Source organism: Amphiura filiformis, chromosome 14, assembly GCF_039555335.1.
Source record: "Amphiura filiformis chromosome 14, Afil_fr2py, whole genome shotgun sequence".
NCBI lineage: Eukaryota > Metazoa > Echinodermata > Ophiuroidea > Amphilepidida > Amphiuridae > Amphiura > Amphiura filiformis.
Window position 1 is genome coordinate 35,892,448 of NC_092641.1, and position 18,954 is coordinate 35,911,401.

The 18,954-nt window shown below is 35.3% G+C and overlaps 1 protein-coding gene across 1 annotated transcript in view; it reads left to right on the forward strand.

The window, feature by feature from the left end:
• LOC140170035 (mitochondrial import receptor subunit TOM70-like) overlaps nucleotides 1-18,954 on the forward strand; it is a 79,144-nt gene that overhangs the window by 3,910 nt on the left and 56,280 nt on the right. The window contains 1 exon segment of the mRNA XM_072193350.1: nucleotides 15,746-15,919. Coding sequence (XP_072049451.1) covers nucleotides 15,746-15,919 — 174 coding nt within the window.

An 18,954-nucleotide genomic window follows, 5' to 3' on the forward strand; every position in this document is an offset into this window, starting at 1 on the left:
GTTATTTTTAGTGCTAACAAAATAAAAGACAAACCTTTCACATAATTTTGGAAATTTGATAAAGATTCTAAAATTCTGGAAATACAAAAAAAATACATTTAAGTGCAAAAGCTTTTTTCTTCTGGGTAAGAACTTTTTTCTTACATGCAACAGCTTTTTTATTGCAGGGTAGAAATTCAATAAATAGGTCATCATATACAAAATGCATGCATGGACCTATTTATCAAATTTCTAACCTGCAAGAAAAAGGCTGTAAAAAAAAAAAAAAAAATTCTTACCCAGAAGAAAAAAGCTTATGCACTTAAATGTATTTTTTGTATTTTCAGAATTTTAGATTTATTTTAAATTTCCAAAATTATGTGAAAGGTTTCTCCTTTCTATAATAAGCCATAAAAATAGCTATTTTGAGGAGATGAGGCTAAATAAATAAAGTAATTGAAACTTTATAATATTCAGGCATTTAATAATACTAAACATGCTATGTAGGTCCGATTTTGGGGTGAAATCAATTTCACCCCTGTTTCTTTTGGGGGTTGGGCAAGGGTTTTGGGCTTGGTTGGGTTTGTATATTTATAGTAAGGCTTTTGAGATGGGTTAGATTTTGTGTAAGGCCAGGAAAAACATGTTATTAAAATTTATGCTATAATTACTTGACCATGTCGGAAATGAACATGATGAATCCCACAAAACAATTCTGAAGATGAGGAAGTCCAACACTCAACTCTTGTTCATTGTTGTATTGTAGAGCATAAAATGTAGCGCATTTTACATATTACTCTTATCATACAATGCATTCTTCATGCACATTAGCACCCCCCCCCCGCATGGGGCCCCCTCCCCCCGCATGGGGCCCCTCCCCCGCATGGGGCCCCCTCCCACATACCCAAAGAGGGGGGTGTCAAAAATTTTATGAATCATCGTTTTTATATTGTGCATTAAATATGGGCTATTTCACGTTAAGGGTAGAGACTATAGAAATTTTTACCAAAGGAACATATTCTTGTTTATACCATGATATTGTTGTATCTCAATACTATCACAACTTCAGCTGTGTAACTTACCTAAAAAGTGGTTCTTTTAATTAAAAATGCAATAAATAAAGTCACTCTGCGCTTTTAGTACTGACCAGACTATAGTAATATTTTTAAATCACTCTGCGATTTTAGTACTGACCAGACTATAGTAATAATATTATGCAATACTAGCAGCTATTAATCATGCTTCAGTGGGCAAGTACTTCTAACTTTAAATGGTATTGAAATTTGTCTTGTCCGGGGGGGGGGGGACTTCCATATAGCTCAGTGGCGTTATTTTCTAGGTTCTATGGTGAATATGACTGATGCGTAGTAGGCCTACATGTATGTAGGGCTGTAAAAAGCCTGTTCAGTGATTTCATCCGGAGAATGTAGAAATCCATGAATCAGCAAAATTTAGATTTTAGCACCTTGTCCAGTATCTTTGTTAGTTTCGATGTGCAAACCTTAAGACAAAGTAAGTTATTTTACATGAATCTGTAATTTCTCTACTTAGTAGAGAAATCAGCTATTATTATTATTTAATATCGGTATTTTATTTTACACATATCGTGGCCAAACGGCCAAATTACATGTAAAATTACAATTTGAACATACATATAAACATCAAAAATTGCATCTATAGGGAAAAAAGTATTAGATCAGAAAAGCACTCGGTCATATTATTGCACGCAAAATATTAATTTAACCAAAATACTATTGCACTATGAAAAACATCAAAATATACTAAAATCCAAAAATATCATGCATAGGCGTAGATCCCGGGGGGATGGGGGATTTATCCCCCCAATATTTTGCCAGGGGATGGTCCATACAGTCATCCCCCCCATGTCGATGCCTGATAATGGGTTTCTGATCAAATTAACCTCATATTTGCCCATTTTAGCCCCAAAAGTGCAAATTTTCACGCGCTTTCAAGCAAGCATTTATTCTACTTTTTTTACACCATATTTCATCAGTTTAGCTTCAGTGAAATACCAAAATTTTTCGAGCACTTAGCGCGCAATTGTACCATAATTGCTATATATTGTCGCTCGATTGACTATACTTCAATTTTTTTCCAACTCCATTCCCCCCATGTCAAAAAGAAATCTACGCCACTGATTAAATATGTCAAACATAATATAACAGTTGTACCAGACTATAAAAAGCAATTATGGCATTGGCAATGAAGAACAATCCCAAGAGGAGATTTAAAAGATTAACAAAATATGGAACAGGGCTATAATTTTATCAATACTATACTGCTTTCCTCGGTTCTTGCCAAAACGTTTTAAAATATCTAATGACAATTTTAATGATTTATCCTTCACTTTTAGGCATTTTAGAATTTAAATTTGTTTTACCATTTTATACTTTCTCTGGTATCAATGAATAGCCCTTAAATTAAGACCCCCCCCTTCGCTATCACCCAGCACATGGTTTGTCATCCACCCCCTCCCCCCCCACACACACACACTTGTTTCCCATTGGATCTATCGTCATCATGATTTAGACGCTTTTATTGTTTCATTGACAACTTTTATTATATTTATCACTGATAATGTTGCCAAAAAGTCTTTTGAAATTTGTAGGCGTCATTAGTAGATCTCATATAATTGAAGTGCTCCCCGATAGCAAAATAATGACAGGCGGATGCTTAGTTTTGACATGTAAGAATACAAAATGATTTCCTGAGTTCTTAATGGGGAGTTATAAGCTCCATTGCAAAGTGAAAGCAGAGTGAGGTGTGTGGATGTGAGGGGCATGAGTAGCGCTTATGGCCCGGGGTCTATATTATTAGGGGCGAGCAGCGAAATAAGCAGATCTGGACCAGGAACCACACATTAGGAAAAGCGGTTCCTGGTCCTGTGATTATCTAGTGAACCAGGAGGCATTTTTAAAGAGCTATGAGTCATTTAATTTTTAATTGTACATGTTACATACAAAAACCGATTTAACTAACAGGCTCTATTTGAAAAAAAAAAAAGAGGAGCCTGGTTTTAGGTGTGGACCAGGAGCCAAAATGTTATGACCATTGGCTCCTGGGTGCCTGCTTATTTCGAGGCTTGGGGAGGGGTGGGTTAGGCAATTAACAGCTGCCTGATATCATTCAACATTTCTGATACTGTTACGGCTTGAAATTTAAAGGCAGCGGGACTTTCGGATGCTCTCAGGAACAACTTTTACCACCTGATGAACAATCTCAAATGCTCTAATTTGCACCAACATGACAGTATAGATTAGGCCCATGAAAGTCAATTCCGAGTTTATCGTTACTTTTTTTCAGGTTGGTGAGGTGACTTTTCTTTTTCATTTTCATTATTTCATCAGATTTCATTATTGACCTAAAATGCGTGTTGATTTGAAGCCAAACTCATATATGTGATTTATAAACATGTTTTTTTTATATGGGTAAGGACTAGAAAAATTAGAAAAGAGCCTGGTTTCATGCTTCCAAGTTATGAATATATGTTTTACAAACAAAAATATATGTTTCCAATTGCTAAAACTGGTGAAAACACTGATACTTTGAAAATAATGAATTATTTTGGCATTTTGAAAATTTGATGCGGTATTTTTGGTTTCCAAAAAGTGACACGGCGGGGGACGATAAACTCGAATCGACTTTCACGCTACTTTATAGGAAATATATTCTATCAGTTAATGGTTTTATAGTTTATTATTTCGGTTTACCAAAAATAAAGAAATAATATCAGCAATAACTGTAAAAAATGGTTTATGTCCATCTGAAGCCAAAATAATAGGATGAATTAAAAATAAAACGCACTATACTAATATACTATATCTTGGAGCTGTGCATAGCGATAAACTAAACCAACAAATATAATAGAAAACAACAAGAAATAATACAGTTATATAGAAAACAGTCCCAGTACATAACTCACCGATAAATTACTCTCTTATTCATTTCACATTCATTTATCTAATGTGAATTACAATGTGACGCTTATTATATCGCAAGACTGAGTCCAGCTGTTACAAATTTGATAACTCAATTCAAAACTTCTGAACACAGTACATTAGGATCAAGGCGTTGGTTCGAATCAATTGTTTGAAATCAATCAATGTGAGAAAGAATTGGGATTCCAATGTGCTCAATGCATAGTGACTTGTATTCTGTCAGAACTGTCAACGCAAGCTATATAGTGCTGTGGTATTTTAAAGTGACTTGGAGGTGTTGTTATGTAATAGGAATATTTTCGCCATTTTATGGAGGAGAAAAGTGCAAAAGACATTGCAAATAACGACGATCAAGGATTCTAATATATACATAGCCGAACCGGAATAGGTATGTAAACTACATACAACGTTTGAAGTAAATTCTTAATGTTCTTCATAGCAAGAACATATAAAACATTGTCAAAAATGCAACTTCTTACAAAACGCTATATTCTCCGATAGTCCATATTTGCATGACTTGGCGAACACTTTTGGTTCTCGTTTAAATTCTACCAATAGCACAGTCGATCTAATGTTATCTGCGGTTAGAGGACAGTTTAGAGAACTCTTTTTGCTGGTTGTTTGGTTTAAAATCCCGATATTTTTTTAATATCGGGATTCAAGCAGGCGATCGGTATGGTATGAAAAAGACGTTGCAAATTGTCAATGAAAGAGCTTATAAATTAAAATCACGGACATTTAGCTCAACAATAGGCATCTACATTCCAAGCGGAAACGCTTTTCAGAAACATACCCCACTTTTTTCAGCAATCGCTGGAACCTAAATATGCAATTCCAGGCGATTTGTAAAAAATAGCGTCAGCATATTTTACTATGAATTTGGGACACCGAAACAAATGCTTGCATTGGTGCCAGACCTATTATAATGACACGATAATTAGGCCCCCAATAATGGCTTTCATTTTAACCGTTATTTATTAAACTGAGATTTTTACTTTTTGAGAAATTAATGAATTTATCGAAAAAAAATTCGGAGAACGCTACTTTAATGAACCCATCCCTTAAGCGTACACTTACAGTCCCACAGAGGGTCAAAATTAGAAGTCCTTAAATTCATAAAAATTCTATGATTTTTAGAACTTCATGATGTACCAAATTCAATTCCAAAATATCAGAGCGTGGGATCATCAATAACATTGTTAAATTCATCACTAATGTTTCAATGGGAAAATGCATGGCGTCTGGAGAGGACATTTTGTTTAACAAAACAACCACTTCAGTGCTATGTAGTTCAAATAATGTATGGGTCAAAATTATTTGCATTTGTTTACATTGTTCATCAGATGATACACATTTTTTAATCATTCTACATGACATTTTTTGTTTAAAAATTAAAGTGCGGGCTTCTGCAAATCCAAAAGCAAGTTAAACGATTGTTGAAAAAACATGAAACACTTACTTTATTATAACAGTATATCCTCTTGTGTATCATTTTTCTTATCATAAATGTTAGTTCTGATGTGATTTAATTAAATATTGTCAAGTTCCCATATTTTTCAGTAGAACTTTTTTTTTCTGAGCTTTCCAACGTATGGGTGTCTGGAGAGGACATTTTGTTTTAAAACAATCAGTTTTGCACTTTTTTTCACTGATATTCAAGCAGCATACTTATCTTCATCAGTCTAAAAGTTTTCATCAGATGGTCACATTTTTTATGTTGGGACCCTAAAAAGGGTGGATTTGTCACATTTTTTCGTTTATTTGCCATTCAAATGCTCATATTTCTCAAACAATACATCACAATTGAGTATATTTAGTCTCATTTGGAAGATAATTTATTGCTTTAATAATATCTGTAAGATAAAATTATAAAGAAAGTTTAGATTAATTACTATAACTCGTTAATTATAATTGGTCAGGGATGGAGGAGGGTGAGGATGCACGAGGGTGAGGATGCGCACTGTGTATTTCCAATGGGATAGGCAATATAAATGAATAACCGTGTGTACATTAGTTCATTAACTTATTATTTTATTTGGATAGTAGCATTATTGTAATAACCCAACCAAAATAAATGTTAATTTAATTCCCAATTAATTAATATCACTAATTAATATTAGAGCCTCACTATACCATTACAAATACCACCCGAAAATGCTGATTATTACCCATTTTGAATTATAATTTGGGGAAATAGAGCTCTGCAGTGGTTTAATGCAGCCAGGCTATTATATTAATGTTCCTTGATTTTTAAAACAATTGAAAGCTTTTATATTAATTGTTAACTTCTAGGAAGTGTTATCCACAATACAGTATATCCACACCATACATTGTTTTAGGAGCCATTTGCCATGCAACTGCATGTATCTAGAGTTAAAGACTGACAAATTATCACCCTATATGATTGTCAAATTGTTATTGATTTTCACAGATCAGCAGTAAAACTATTTAAAACAAGATGTCAGTGCAATTATTGCCAGGCATAACATGTTGTGATCAATAAATAATATTGTGAATGTGGGTAATTACATAATCATCGGAATTTGTTTTCTTCATTTTTTGAACACCCTGTATAATCAAATCTGGCATTTTGAAATGAATTGTTCCTTTCTGACATGAAGGTAATGTTCATGAATTTCTTTTAAAGTATTTCATTTGAACAAATAGAACATACATTTTTGTCATATGCCTGTACTAAACAGAATTTATAGTTTTTTAATGTAAAAATCAGACAAATTTTGATCACCCTGTAATTCCGTTATGGCCATGCGTTATGAGTTGGGGGTCTCATAGGCTGGAGCCTGGACATTTGCGCAGAATTGTTTGCATAAATGTTGAATTGTTTAATTACTGTAAATACCTACATAGGTAAATTATATACCAAATTAAAGCTTTTAGTGAGTGCTTCAAATTGGTACCTTAACTTTTAATATAGCATGTATACTTCAAAAGTTATAGCAGTTGAACGAAAAAAATGTCGGGGTGGAGTCGGCCCATGATATGCTGGCCCATGATATGCACTTTTGTGTTAATGTTTGCTCCAGCTTATTTACATGTTGTTTTTGATTTGCTTTTTTGCCCCAAATTAGTCAAAATGCCTAAATATGACAAGCCTGAATACTATTAAGTATCCTGAATGTGCAATCTTCAGAGTTTTAGGGTTCTAATTAAATTAATTAGCCAGGGTGGAGTCGGCGTACGATGTGCCTGGACGGAAAATGTCGGCTCAGGATATGCTCTTTTCCGGTGAAATTTGCGAAAACTTATCAGGATTGCATTTCTGATTTGATACGCACTGTCATATTAAATATTTAACTTAGAAACACAGCCTTCTTAATTTCATGTACATGGTCTTTTTAAAAATCCTTTTTTGTTGGGGGGGGGGTCCAGGTATTTTACATGTTTAGTGGTGCATCATGGTATGTTTTCTGAGGGGGCAAAGACAAACAAATTCCTGGTGGACCCTGTGTTACTGTGATTACTGGGTGTGATTATTGTGCAAAAAATGTCAATTGTACACTATATTTAAGCCCAAAATTAAGTTGAAAATTTGTGTAAACAGGCCAATTTTCAATTTCACACTATGGGGGGAGGGGCGGAAGTTTCTTTGAGAAGGGGTTGGGGTTTTTTTTGGGGGGGGGGGGTTGCGCCGTTTGTGGGGGTTGAGTTAGCCAACAACTCATTTTGGGTGGGGGATGGCCCAACTCCCTAACCCCCTTGGTCTTCACAATTTCAAAGGACTATATGTATTTAAAGTCAACTTCAATGTTCATCAGTTGAGCATGTGTATTAGCACCGACTTATTCTCAGTTTTTGCAATTTTTTTGTACCAGTATCTTCCTAACAAAGTAATTTTGTACAAGAAACTTTCTCAGGAGGCAGTCATTCCAAAAGAAACTGTTTTATATGTTGGCATTGACTTGCAAACATAGATTTGAAATTATGCAAAGCAGCAAAACGTATTATTTTAAATCCTGTTGACCTATATCATACACGTGTAACCCTACTACATGTAACTTCAAACTTCATATTTTGGACAACAAATTTCAAAATACTGTGAATAACTAGTTGTACATTATGACTTGAATTTATGATGACATTCTTGTATTTTAGAAAAGTAAATTTTTCTAGACAGCATGATTTGTTAATTTAACCAAATTTAGTGCCGTTTTTGATGGAGTGTTTTAACCCTTGCGCAATTTGAGCACCGTAACAGGTAGCAAAGTAAAACTATATATTTTCTGAAAGCTCTTGATGTGGGGAATGCAAAAATGGAGTCTATTTTGATGTAGGGTAAGGCATTTTAAAAATAGGACCACTTGATCTTTGGTAATTAAAAAAAAAAATTCCCTCTAGAACTTCATATTTCTTAGCACTGCCCCTACATCAGAAATAACTGCATTTTTGGATTCCTCATGAAATTTCCTTTCAGAATATGTATACTTTACCTATAGTAGCATGTACAGGTACTGCAATAATTAATTCTAAACAAAAAATGGCGCGATTTCCCAAAAATATGCAATGTCCGGCAAAAATCCCCCAACTCAAAACGCATGGCCTTATACAATTAATTAACCACTATAAATTATATATGTCTGGATGGGCATTACTTTTAGCTTCTCAAATATGGACTTCAATTTTTATTTTAATACACTATGTATAAACTAGAAAGCATCCAACAAATTGCATTACATTGTAATATTTCTTTTGTTACACCCTGTATATTTCCTAGGTCACCCTGTATACTGGAAAAATCCTTAGATATTTGCAATCCTCAATATCTCAGGTTTCCGACAATGTATACTTTTGCACACTTTGGATAATTATTTTTCGAGTTATTAGGCATAGAGCACTAATACATGTAATTTTTGTCAAATGTGTGTATGTGACACAATAGGGTCCCAACTTAAAAAATGTGACCAGATGTTATTACACACAAATACTGCTAGAAAAGCATACCATCTCTTGTATTTTACTTAATGAGGCTCCTGTAAATCCAGACACAGGTCACAGCTATTTGGTGAGGCATGAAATCCACACTTTCACCATCAAAACATATCTTGAAAATAGATGTTTCTGACTACAAATGTTCACTTTAGATGTGTTGTCAATATCTACATGTAGATGAAACATTCACTTGAAATAAAAGTACATGCTTTTTGTGAGCTGTTACGGACCACAGTTTTTGGTTGTTCTGGAGAGGACATTCTGTTTAACAACATGATATCATCAGATATTGGCTACTTTGAGTATTGTGATTAAAAACTAATGTCTTGTCTTGTTAGAGGGAAGGAGAAGGTTAATTTTGTTAAAATAAAGTGAAACATTTACCCTTGATTTTGTGTCAATTGCCGATTTACCCCTGTTCTAGAGAGGACACACTTTTAACGCGGAATCAAGACACCAAAACTGGCAGGTTGTGATATTTTATACAAATATTCTCAGAACTAATTGTCCTGTTTTATGATTGCGGAACACCCTGAAGATTCTACAGATGCAAGTTTTGGCAGGAACTACCAATTTAGTTTCAATTTTGATAGTACTTCTTTTGGAGAGGACATCGCTTTTTTTGTTTAACGCAGAATCTACATAATTACAAAAATGGTCATAATTTTCGCAATACTGGACCAATTTATGCCAAATAACTTGCATTGCATTGTGTATGCTTCATACTTTGTTACCAAAGCAATAGCTACAAAGGAGGCTTATTTATATTCCTAAGAAATCATTCACAAGACATTCAAAATATGAAGTGGGACTCCAGAAATGTGTTGAAAATGCATGTAAATATGCAAAAATCTGATATAAAAAGTTGTCAGAATTTAATGAAAATGCTCCTGTAGCTTCTCCTCCATAACACCCATCTAATAAAATCACCCACATTATATAATGTTCCAAATTCAGGTAACCAGAAATGCTGAAGCACCATTTTGAAAAGTGCACACTTACATGTAACGTGAAATAGCCCATCAATTTCAGCCATGTAGGCCATGTTATTAGGCAAAGAAAAAACTTTGAAGAATGCCTTTCATGTACAAAAGTATAGGAAACTGAACATTTAAAACCACTTTTTTAAGATGAAGGAAGCATTTTTTTCAAAAACGTCTGAAACAGGCCAAGAATTACTTTAACATAGATATATGCATTTTTTATGTCACAAATGGCCTCTTTTGGGGTGCTAAATCTGCTAAAATCGCCTGGGCTCGACCCCTGAGGGGAGCTCTGCCCCCTCGACCCCCGCAGGAGCTCTGCCTCCTCGACCCACATGGATAATATTTCAGAGTTTTTTTTATCAAAGCCCATGCACTCTCATGCCTGAATTAGAGCCTCAGAATGGTGATTTCTTACTTTAAAAAGTCTAAAATCCATGAGCTTTTTAGACTTTTTGAGCCCCTCACATGCCCCTGGACCCCAACCGTTAAGGGCGAGCGACAAGGCGCTCGCGAATTTCACAGAAAATTTAAAGCAACATAGTTTAAGTTCCCAGACAGGAAATATTTTTCCTATGCCCTGCCAAAAATTTTTGTGCCGAAAAATGGCGAACAATTTCAGTTTTTTTTTGTGAAAAACCATATAGCTGTGGAGTTAGTCCAATATGTTAGGAAAATATTCAAACCGAGGACCCCATGTTGACACTGGGTAAATAAGCAGTATTTTCACTCGTACGGGTGACAGTCACTGTTGCAATTTCGTCATTTTATTTTTCACAGACGAAATGAGAAGATTTGACCTTTTGAGGTCATTTAGTAGAAATGTTTACCAGTCGTTTTGATTTTCGTAACAACAGTTCGCCCTTTGAAAAGTGAACTTTCGGCGTCCGTGGTGCTAAACTTTCTTGCCACCAATTGCCAAGTTTTCTTCGGTGCTTCCCGAATCTTTTTATCGTGTGGTTGATCAGTGCATGAGCAGTAATGACACACGGCACCAGGGCATTCGCTTAACTGCCTTGGAAAAAAATCGCCGATGCATTTTCAAATGAAAAGAAGTAACAAAAAATGCCTTAAAAATGTACTCATTTGCAGTTAAAAAGAGCTTAAAATTCATTTAATTAGCTATTCTATATAGTTTTATTTGATTATCAGTAAAAATGTAAGTTATTTCCATTTTTATTGTAAGTTTGAGAAGCATGCGAGTCGGAAAATTCGACATAAGAGATTCTGTGTCTGCAAAATTTTGGCCCGATATTTGCCTGATTTTTCCCTCAAAAATTACGATCAATGACTCAAATCAACTTAAACGAGCAATGTTTGGATATTATTTAGCTTAATTGTACGGTACTTAAAAATGTAGCTTTAGTGCAATGTACGAGTGGATGTTGATGGATTTTGACCAGTGGTCACGGCAAGAAATTGACAACTACAGATGACGTCTTTGCCGTCATCCATCCATGTACCATCTCTTCCACAGCTCTTGTACCGGAAGTCAACCTATCACTACCAATTGTAGCAAAGCACTGACAGTTGGTGTAGAGATGGATGGGCAATACCATTTCTCACTATTTGGCAAATTCGTACTATTGGGAGAATTCTCCAATTTTGTGGTTGGGACTCTACTGATAAAAAGAGGATGCTAGGATCACGAAATACTCCTTAACCCTAACCGTACTAAATACTACAAAATACTACTTGATATATGCGCTGTTCGTGCATGCATCCCACGTGGTGTGATGACGCAATCGCCCTAAGTGATATATAGGCACGGTTTAAGCTGGCCAGCGAAGCCCAAGACCCGTGGCAAAGTGTCGCCGACCGAGTGCTTGGCATGCGAGGGGTCTCGGGTTCGAATCCCACCCAGAGCAAACAACTTCTTTCCTTTTTTCTCTCTCTTTATTCTTTCCTTCTTTCCCTTCCCGTCGCCAAAAAGCCCTTAGGCGGTTAGGGTTAAAGGCCGCTATAAATATCTGGAAAACACATTAAGTTGGGAGCTGTACAAAGTTTGGTGGTATAGAGGTGAACATTGACTTGATTATATTTTAAGCCTACTTAATTGGGTTGTCTTTCAATGGAAAATTGCCCTGGATGACAACAATGAAAATATCGACTATTTCTGCTGGTTGCGCACGAGATAAAAGCACTGAGTTTGACATTTTCGGAGCATGAAGGGAAAAAGGGTAAAATAAAAACGGAAATTCTGACAAAACTATAATATATAGACCCACACGATGTGCTTTACAGAGGTGGGAAATATCTTTCTTTAGCAAACTATATTAGTTTGAGACGCTAAAAATCAATTCCGTAAAAAGCTCATGGGCTAACTCAAGGCCTATAAAAATCAAAAATATCACACTAAAAGATACAATTTGATGCTTAATTTTAACACCAGGATTTTTAAAAAAAATGTATATCCAAGCACCAAGTTTTTAACTGACATTACTGAAGAAAAAAAAATATTGCTTTATATTTGCATACCTGCCAACATTGAAAACCTAGAAAACAGAGTACATGGTGAACGTAGTATCGCCTCTGACGGCGGGGGTCCAGGGGCCTGCTTAAGGGCCCTTGGTGGGAATCCAGGGGCAAAGCCCGATCGTGGGGGAGGGGCTGAAGCCCCTAAAGCTAGAGGGTTTCTACACTGTAAAAACCCATATAAAGCCCCTTCACATTAGACACATTTTATAGAAAAACAACAAGGTGAAAATGAAGCCCTAGGCTTTTATACACTTTGAGGAGGGATTTATACTCCATATCTAGCAACAATTTCAACACATATTTGATGACTACAACCTTTGAAAAAAATGTGAAAAAACATTCTGGGACCTGTTTTTATAAGTTTGAAAAATATGCTTCCTTCACACAGAAAATGTGCTTTTAAAAATGCAGTTTCCTACACTTTTGTACATAACGATCATTCATTGAAGCAATTTTTTGGCTTCATAACAAGGCCTACGTGACTGATAGGACATTGATATGATGCACAATACAAAGGTGAAATTTTTTTTAAAAAATCCATTTTTTCTTAATTTTTCAAAGTTTTTGGCAACTTGAGAACCTCTAGACCTATTCTGAAGGTTGCATTTGAGGAGGGATTTATACTCCATATCTGGCAACAATTTCAACACATTTGATGACTGCAACCTTTGAAAAAATGTGAAAACACATTCTGGGACTTGTTTTTACAAGTTTGAAAAATATGCTTCCTTCACATAGAAAATGTGCTTTCAAAAATGCAGTTTCCTATACTTTTGTACATAACGATCATTCATTGAAGCGATTTTTTGGCTTTATAACAGGGCCTACGTGACTGATAGGACACTGATATGATGCACAATACAAAGTTAAAAATTCAGAAAAAAAAAACATTTAACAAAAATGTCAAAGTTTTTGTTGACTTTGGAGAAACACTAGACTAGATATTCTGAAGTGCTAGGATCATTCACAGATGATTTGAAAAAAAAAATTGAAAACATTACAAAATTACAGTTTGTTATCTTTAATATGGAAACCACTAACTAATGTTTACCTCTTCATCTATCACAATATTATACATACATTGATTTTCCATGCAATTTATAATATGTGCTAGATGAAGAGGTAAACATTAGTTAGTGGTTTGCATATTAAGGATAACAAACTGTAATTTTTTAATTTTTCCAATTGTTTTCAAATTACTGTGAATGATCCTAGCACTTCAGAATAGGTCCAGTGGTTCTCCAAAGTCACCGAAAAACTTTGGAAAAGAAATTTAAAAAATTATTAAAAAAAAAAAAAAAAAATTTTTTTAATTTTTTTCCAGAAAATCGAGTACTCCGATTTTCGGGGTTTAAAACTTCGAAATCGGAGTAACTCCGCGAAAATCGGAGTAGATGGCAGGTATGTATTTGACCGAGAAAATTAATTTCATAGCAAAAAGGTGTATCTCTGAATTGTGCTGATTTTAACATGTATCGATCGACTTTTAGCGCGACTAAGCATTTCTAAAGAATCGGTTGTCCAGGTGGCTGACTGTATCTAGGGAAGCATTTGGGATTCTAAGGGAAGACAGAACCATCAATTAGCTAACAGCTCCATTGTCCAAGTTTATCTTCCCGTTTAATTATCCTTCCCTAGGCGTAGATGCAATAGTTCAGTGGCAATCTCCGAACTCTGATACAGAAGAATTTTAATTCTAAGGCTTTATAAATCAGGGGCATGTGAGTCATCACATACAGTATAAAGGAGCTGAAAATGCTGAAAACAGTTAGCAAAAAGCTAAAAACACCTCAACACCTCAAGTAAAAAGCTGCAATTTGGGAAGATTCTATACTTTTGTACAGAGCGAGTGTATTGGTACAAAAAAAGCTAAAAATCAAAACAAAAAAGCTGAACTCTCACACACCTGTAACCAATAAATCACAGCTAGCTCTGAAAATAATAAAGAGCCTAGAGGTCTTTGCCAGTCTGTCTTCCCTTTGAACCATTAGTCTTTAGATGCAATGGTTCAGTGTCCAGACTGTACTATCTAGGAAAGAATTTGATGTTTTTAGGGAAGACAGGAATAGAACAAGTCGCAACTTAGACTAACAGTTGTATAAAGAAGTTTCTGGGTCTGACAACAAACCTATATCAGCCAGGGAACTGAAGGAAAGTTAAAATAAGGAAAAGATAGCAACCAGCCTAAAATTTTCCCTTTTGGGTCCAATTTTGGGGACCTCAGTTGGGGAAGAATCTTGGGACAGATGTTACACAGCGCGGTAGGGTTAGGGAATAATTTCAATTTTCTGGAAGAATAGACACCCCTGGTTGGATCTTTTTGAGAGGAGTATAAGTTTTAGCATCATCTAACAGTGTTTTAGCCTTCTGATCAGATCATAGTCTTTGCTATTTAAAACCCCACAGTACAACGGCCCTTATCAGCCAGAAGGATTGTGATATTTTCATTCTTTTTAAGTTTTCTAGCACATTAAATTCGTTTTTGCAGATGCTCAGATTCTATTGAGGTGGTTTGGCACTTTTAATACTAGCACTCACCTGCAAACGTAATTCTTCAGCTTTATCTGGCCCAATAAGAGGCCCTTCTGATCGCCAATTCAGTGGCAGTGATGATGTCTGTAACCTGAATTAGCTTAAAGTAAACTTTGTTCACTTTTGGAGAGTTGTCTGTCCGATAAATTCCTCACCCATCTATCTTTGATGTTATGATCAATTAAATTCTCCTTTTGTCTCCAATTCCTATTCTTATCGGCACATGAAACTGCTGCGAGTCTGCCAAATTTCTCTACCTGTCTAGATTTTGTTGTTTCGTGTTGTGCTAACTACATGTACGCATGCTCAGTGAACTGAGTGACCCTGTTGTGTATCTCCGTTGGTAACCAATCACCCTTTTTCCGGGAAATGTCAGATTTCTTGTTTAGATTCTTGATCGTAAAATTAACCTGTCTAACTCTCTCGTTTAACAATTTGCGTTCAGTAGTGTGAATGATCTTATCCGCACATGATCCCTTGATGTTAGAGTTCAGTGTGTTACGGGGGATCACATCTGTCTGTAAACAATGGAGGTTGAATCATAAATGGTTGCAATAACTTTCCTCACCGTTTTGTCAAGGTCCTTTGTTAGTTTTAGGCAATCCTTGCCGTATTTTTTACGAATCAAACTGTGTAGACTCTCATTCATCTGGGTATGTTGAAATTAAGATTTAATTTAAATCTGGGTATCACAACCCAGCTGAAGACTGAAGGTTTCAGTCGCAACGACGGTTCGTCCGTCAAATATAGGTACGTCGGATACCCAGATGAATGAGAGTCTACATGTACACAGTTTGGTTATAGCGAATGTTTGATAAGTTCTAACGTTAGATACTAACAGGCCTGTGCTATTTTCTTTAAAAACAGACTCCTGAAGAAAAAGCCCAAGCCTTGAAGAATAAAGGGAACAAGTACTTCAAAGCTACACAGTATGACCAAGCCATAAAATGCTACAATGAAGCCATAGAAATTGCACCGAAAAATAAACCCAAGGATTTGTCTACATTTTATCAAAATCGAGCAGCTGCACATGAGCAATTGGTAAGTAGATCAAGATGGATGTGGCTAGTCTTGTTAAATACTAAGCTTGTGAGTGTATAAGCCAACATGGTATTGAGACTTTTTCCTGACACAAAGCGAAGGGAAATAGTCTCAATCATCCAACACTTGAGGGACAAGTATTTTGCATTACACCTCATACATATTCACAAGAGAATGACACTAATTTATTGGTCAATTGCAACTTGACACATATCCCCAGTATGACCTATCTTACCTGATGATATACGTCTAGCCTTCTTCTTTTGTTCCATTATCCATTGTATTTCTTTTGTTCAAAGTCTGGTCAACTGTCGATTATAATGTGGTCAAGTCAAGATAATTGTGGTCAGGTCAAGATAATCTTGGACAGGTCAAGATAATCTTGGTCAGGTCAAAATAATCTTGGACAGGTCAAAATAATCTTGGACAGGTCAATAAATTTTGAACAGGAGAAGTACATGTTCGCATTTAGAAACACTGGCCACATTATCTGACTTTTTGGACATTTCAACAAACTTAAAATGCATCAAAGTTCACATTTTAATTATTTGTATGGAACGTTCAAACTATAAGGCTCTAGTTTAGAATTTATATCTTTTACACCATCAGCCCTAAACTGGTTATATTAGGCAAGATTATGCATATCATGGTCATTTTCACAGTAAAGGATGTAACTTTTGATTTTTAGGGTCAAAATTTCAAACCACATAAATATGTTTCTGTTTACTGAAATCATGCATAGAAGCAACTTAAAGTCCAGTAAAATAATGTTTCAATGTTTGACATTCCATTCCAAAGTAAGTCAACAGATATAAGTTAAATTTTATACCATGTTTTAACATCAAGTGTCAGTTACATTGGAAATTTCCCAACCGTAAACATATTTTTTAAGTTTTAATTGGGTTCCTAAAATAATTTGAATGTCTAACTTCATGTACAAAATTAATACTACTTGATAAAAGGAATCTCCCAGCCAAGTTTCACAGAAATTAGAGTTATTTTTTAGAATTGGCAATTCAAGCGATTTGTGTTTCGGAGGCTTCAGTTAACAGACAAAGTGATCATAAAAGTAAAATATTTGGCTAACTACTACAATGTACAAGTTGACATGAAAAAATATCACAATTACCAATTTTCATGCTTTGCTTCTAAGTATTGAATTTCAGTTGTGACAAAAGTAAATTATCACAGCAAGTCATGAAATGTGGCTTGCCTTTGTTTTGGAGGCATCATGTTAAAACAATGGTTAAACATTGCAGAAGCAGTTTTTTTGAAAAGAACACTGTTGGGATCATCTAAGCTGTTATTTTCTTGTGTGTATTGAATCAGTAATTCTATACGGCAGATATTGTAGATTTATCACACGTTAATTTTTTCACCCATTTGTTAAGTATGGTGTTAACTTGCATGTGAAGCCTCCGAAACAGGCTTTCTTGTATATCAGTAGATTTTTCAAACATTAACCATAATATCAACACTTTTTTAAATTTATGACATTCTGCATATCAAGTAACAATTACAATCAGTATGAAACACACCAATTTAGATATGCAAAGATGATAATTAATCTTACTAGCGATTACCCGTCTTGCGCGGTCAGAGTCTTTCGCGGTTTGTAAATTTTGTTTTAATTATTTTTTAATTAATGTGATTAATGGTATGAGAGGAGATTATCATTTAGAAATATAATATTTAGTATCCTTTCCATCAATGGCTTGAAATTGCAATTAGATCGTGATCGAAATAAGTCTTCTTGCCACCATATCATATCCACCGTGAGAAGTCTTGCCCGTTTGATGCTGGCCGCCCTGATATTTAAGATATTTATGCATTTACAGTACTTTTTAGCCCATTTTGGACAAATTTGTTGTACCTTTCGCCATTTTTTTACCATTTTCGTCCAAGTTTGTCCCCCACCTTGAAATGTACCTTGCGGCCCCCTGCAAGAGTCCTGGCTACATCACCGAGCAGATGAACACAATTTTATTCAATTCCTCTTGGCCCCCTGTGGTATGCTAGTTGACCTGATATTTGAGATTTATATGCACATACCATTTTGGATAAATTTGTTGTACTTTTTACGTTTTAGCCCATTTGTGACAATGTCCCCCCCATGAAATTTGCCTTGCCCCCCCCTCTCTCTCTCTGAAAAGTCCTGGCTACACCACCATGACCACTGTGCAGATGAAACAATTTTATTCACATTTCCTTACACTCTGTTTCATATAAAGTTATGATCATGCAATGCTGATAACATAGCATGACCACAAAGAGCAGAGTAGGCCTATTCATGGTAAATACAATTCAGTGGTTTGAGAGGCAAATAGGCAATTGCACCATATTATAATTAGCACAATTAAACTATATACCCTCCTCACTTTGCTACACCAACAGCCCCTTACAGGTATGAGATGTTCATGATGGCAATCTTGACCTACAAAAAGGACAATATGAGATGTTGACAATCTTCCAAAAAGGACATTTCATCCTTTTGAGTTCATCCTTTTGAGTAAATGTTTACTTTATTGATGTGTGACTAATTAGGTGTTCATACAGTCCTATATACTATGTGATTGTATAATAGGTAATTCAATGACCATCCAGACTACAGGCATAGTATCTTCACAAAATGCCAGGACAGAAGGCCAATTTCGGGCTATTCCGGGCTATGTCAACATTAGTCTATTGTGTTGGCGTGAAAATTTTTAGCATGCAAGTGCCCTGCTAGTGCCTTTGAAACTAATTAACATAATTTGACACCCTTAACGTAAACAAAAACAAAATTGGGCGTTTTATTGGGGTGCGGACAACTTTACTCTCATAGCAAAAAATCCGTTTTCGAAATAATGTAAAAAGCGTAGAAGTTTTAGCCTTACCAACTCGAAAAACTCAGTAATTTATTATAGATTGTTGTTTCGGAGACTTCATTTGTTTCGGAGGCTTCAAGTATTAACGGAAAGTTTGAATTGGGTCCCATTTTCAAACGGTGATGTACATGTATCTCCACTGTTTAAAAACAAGTGACTTGAGAATCT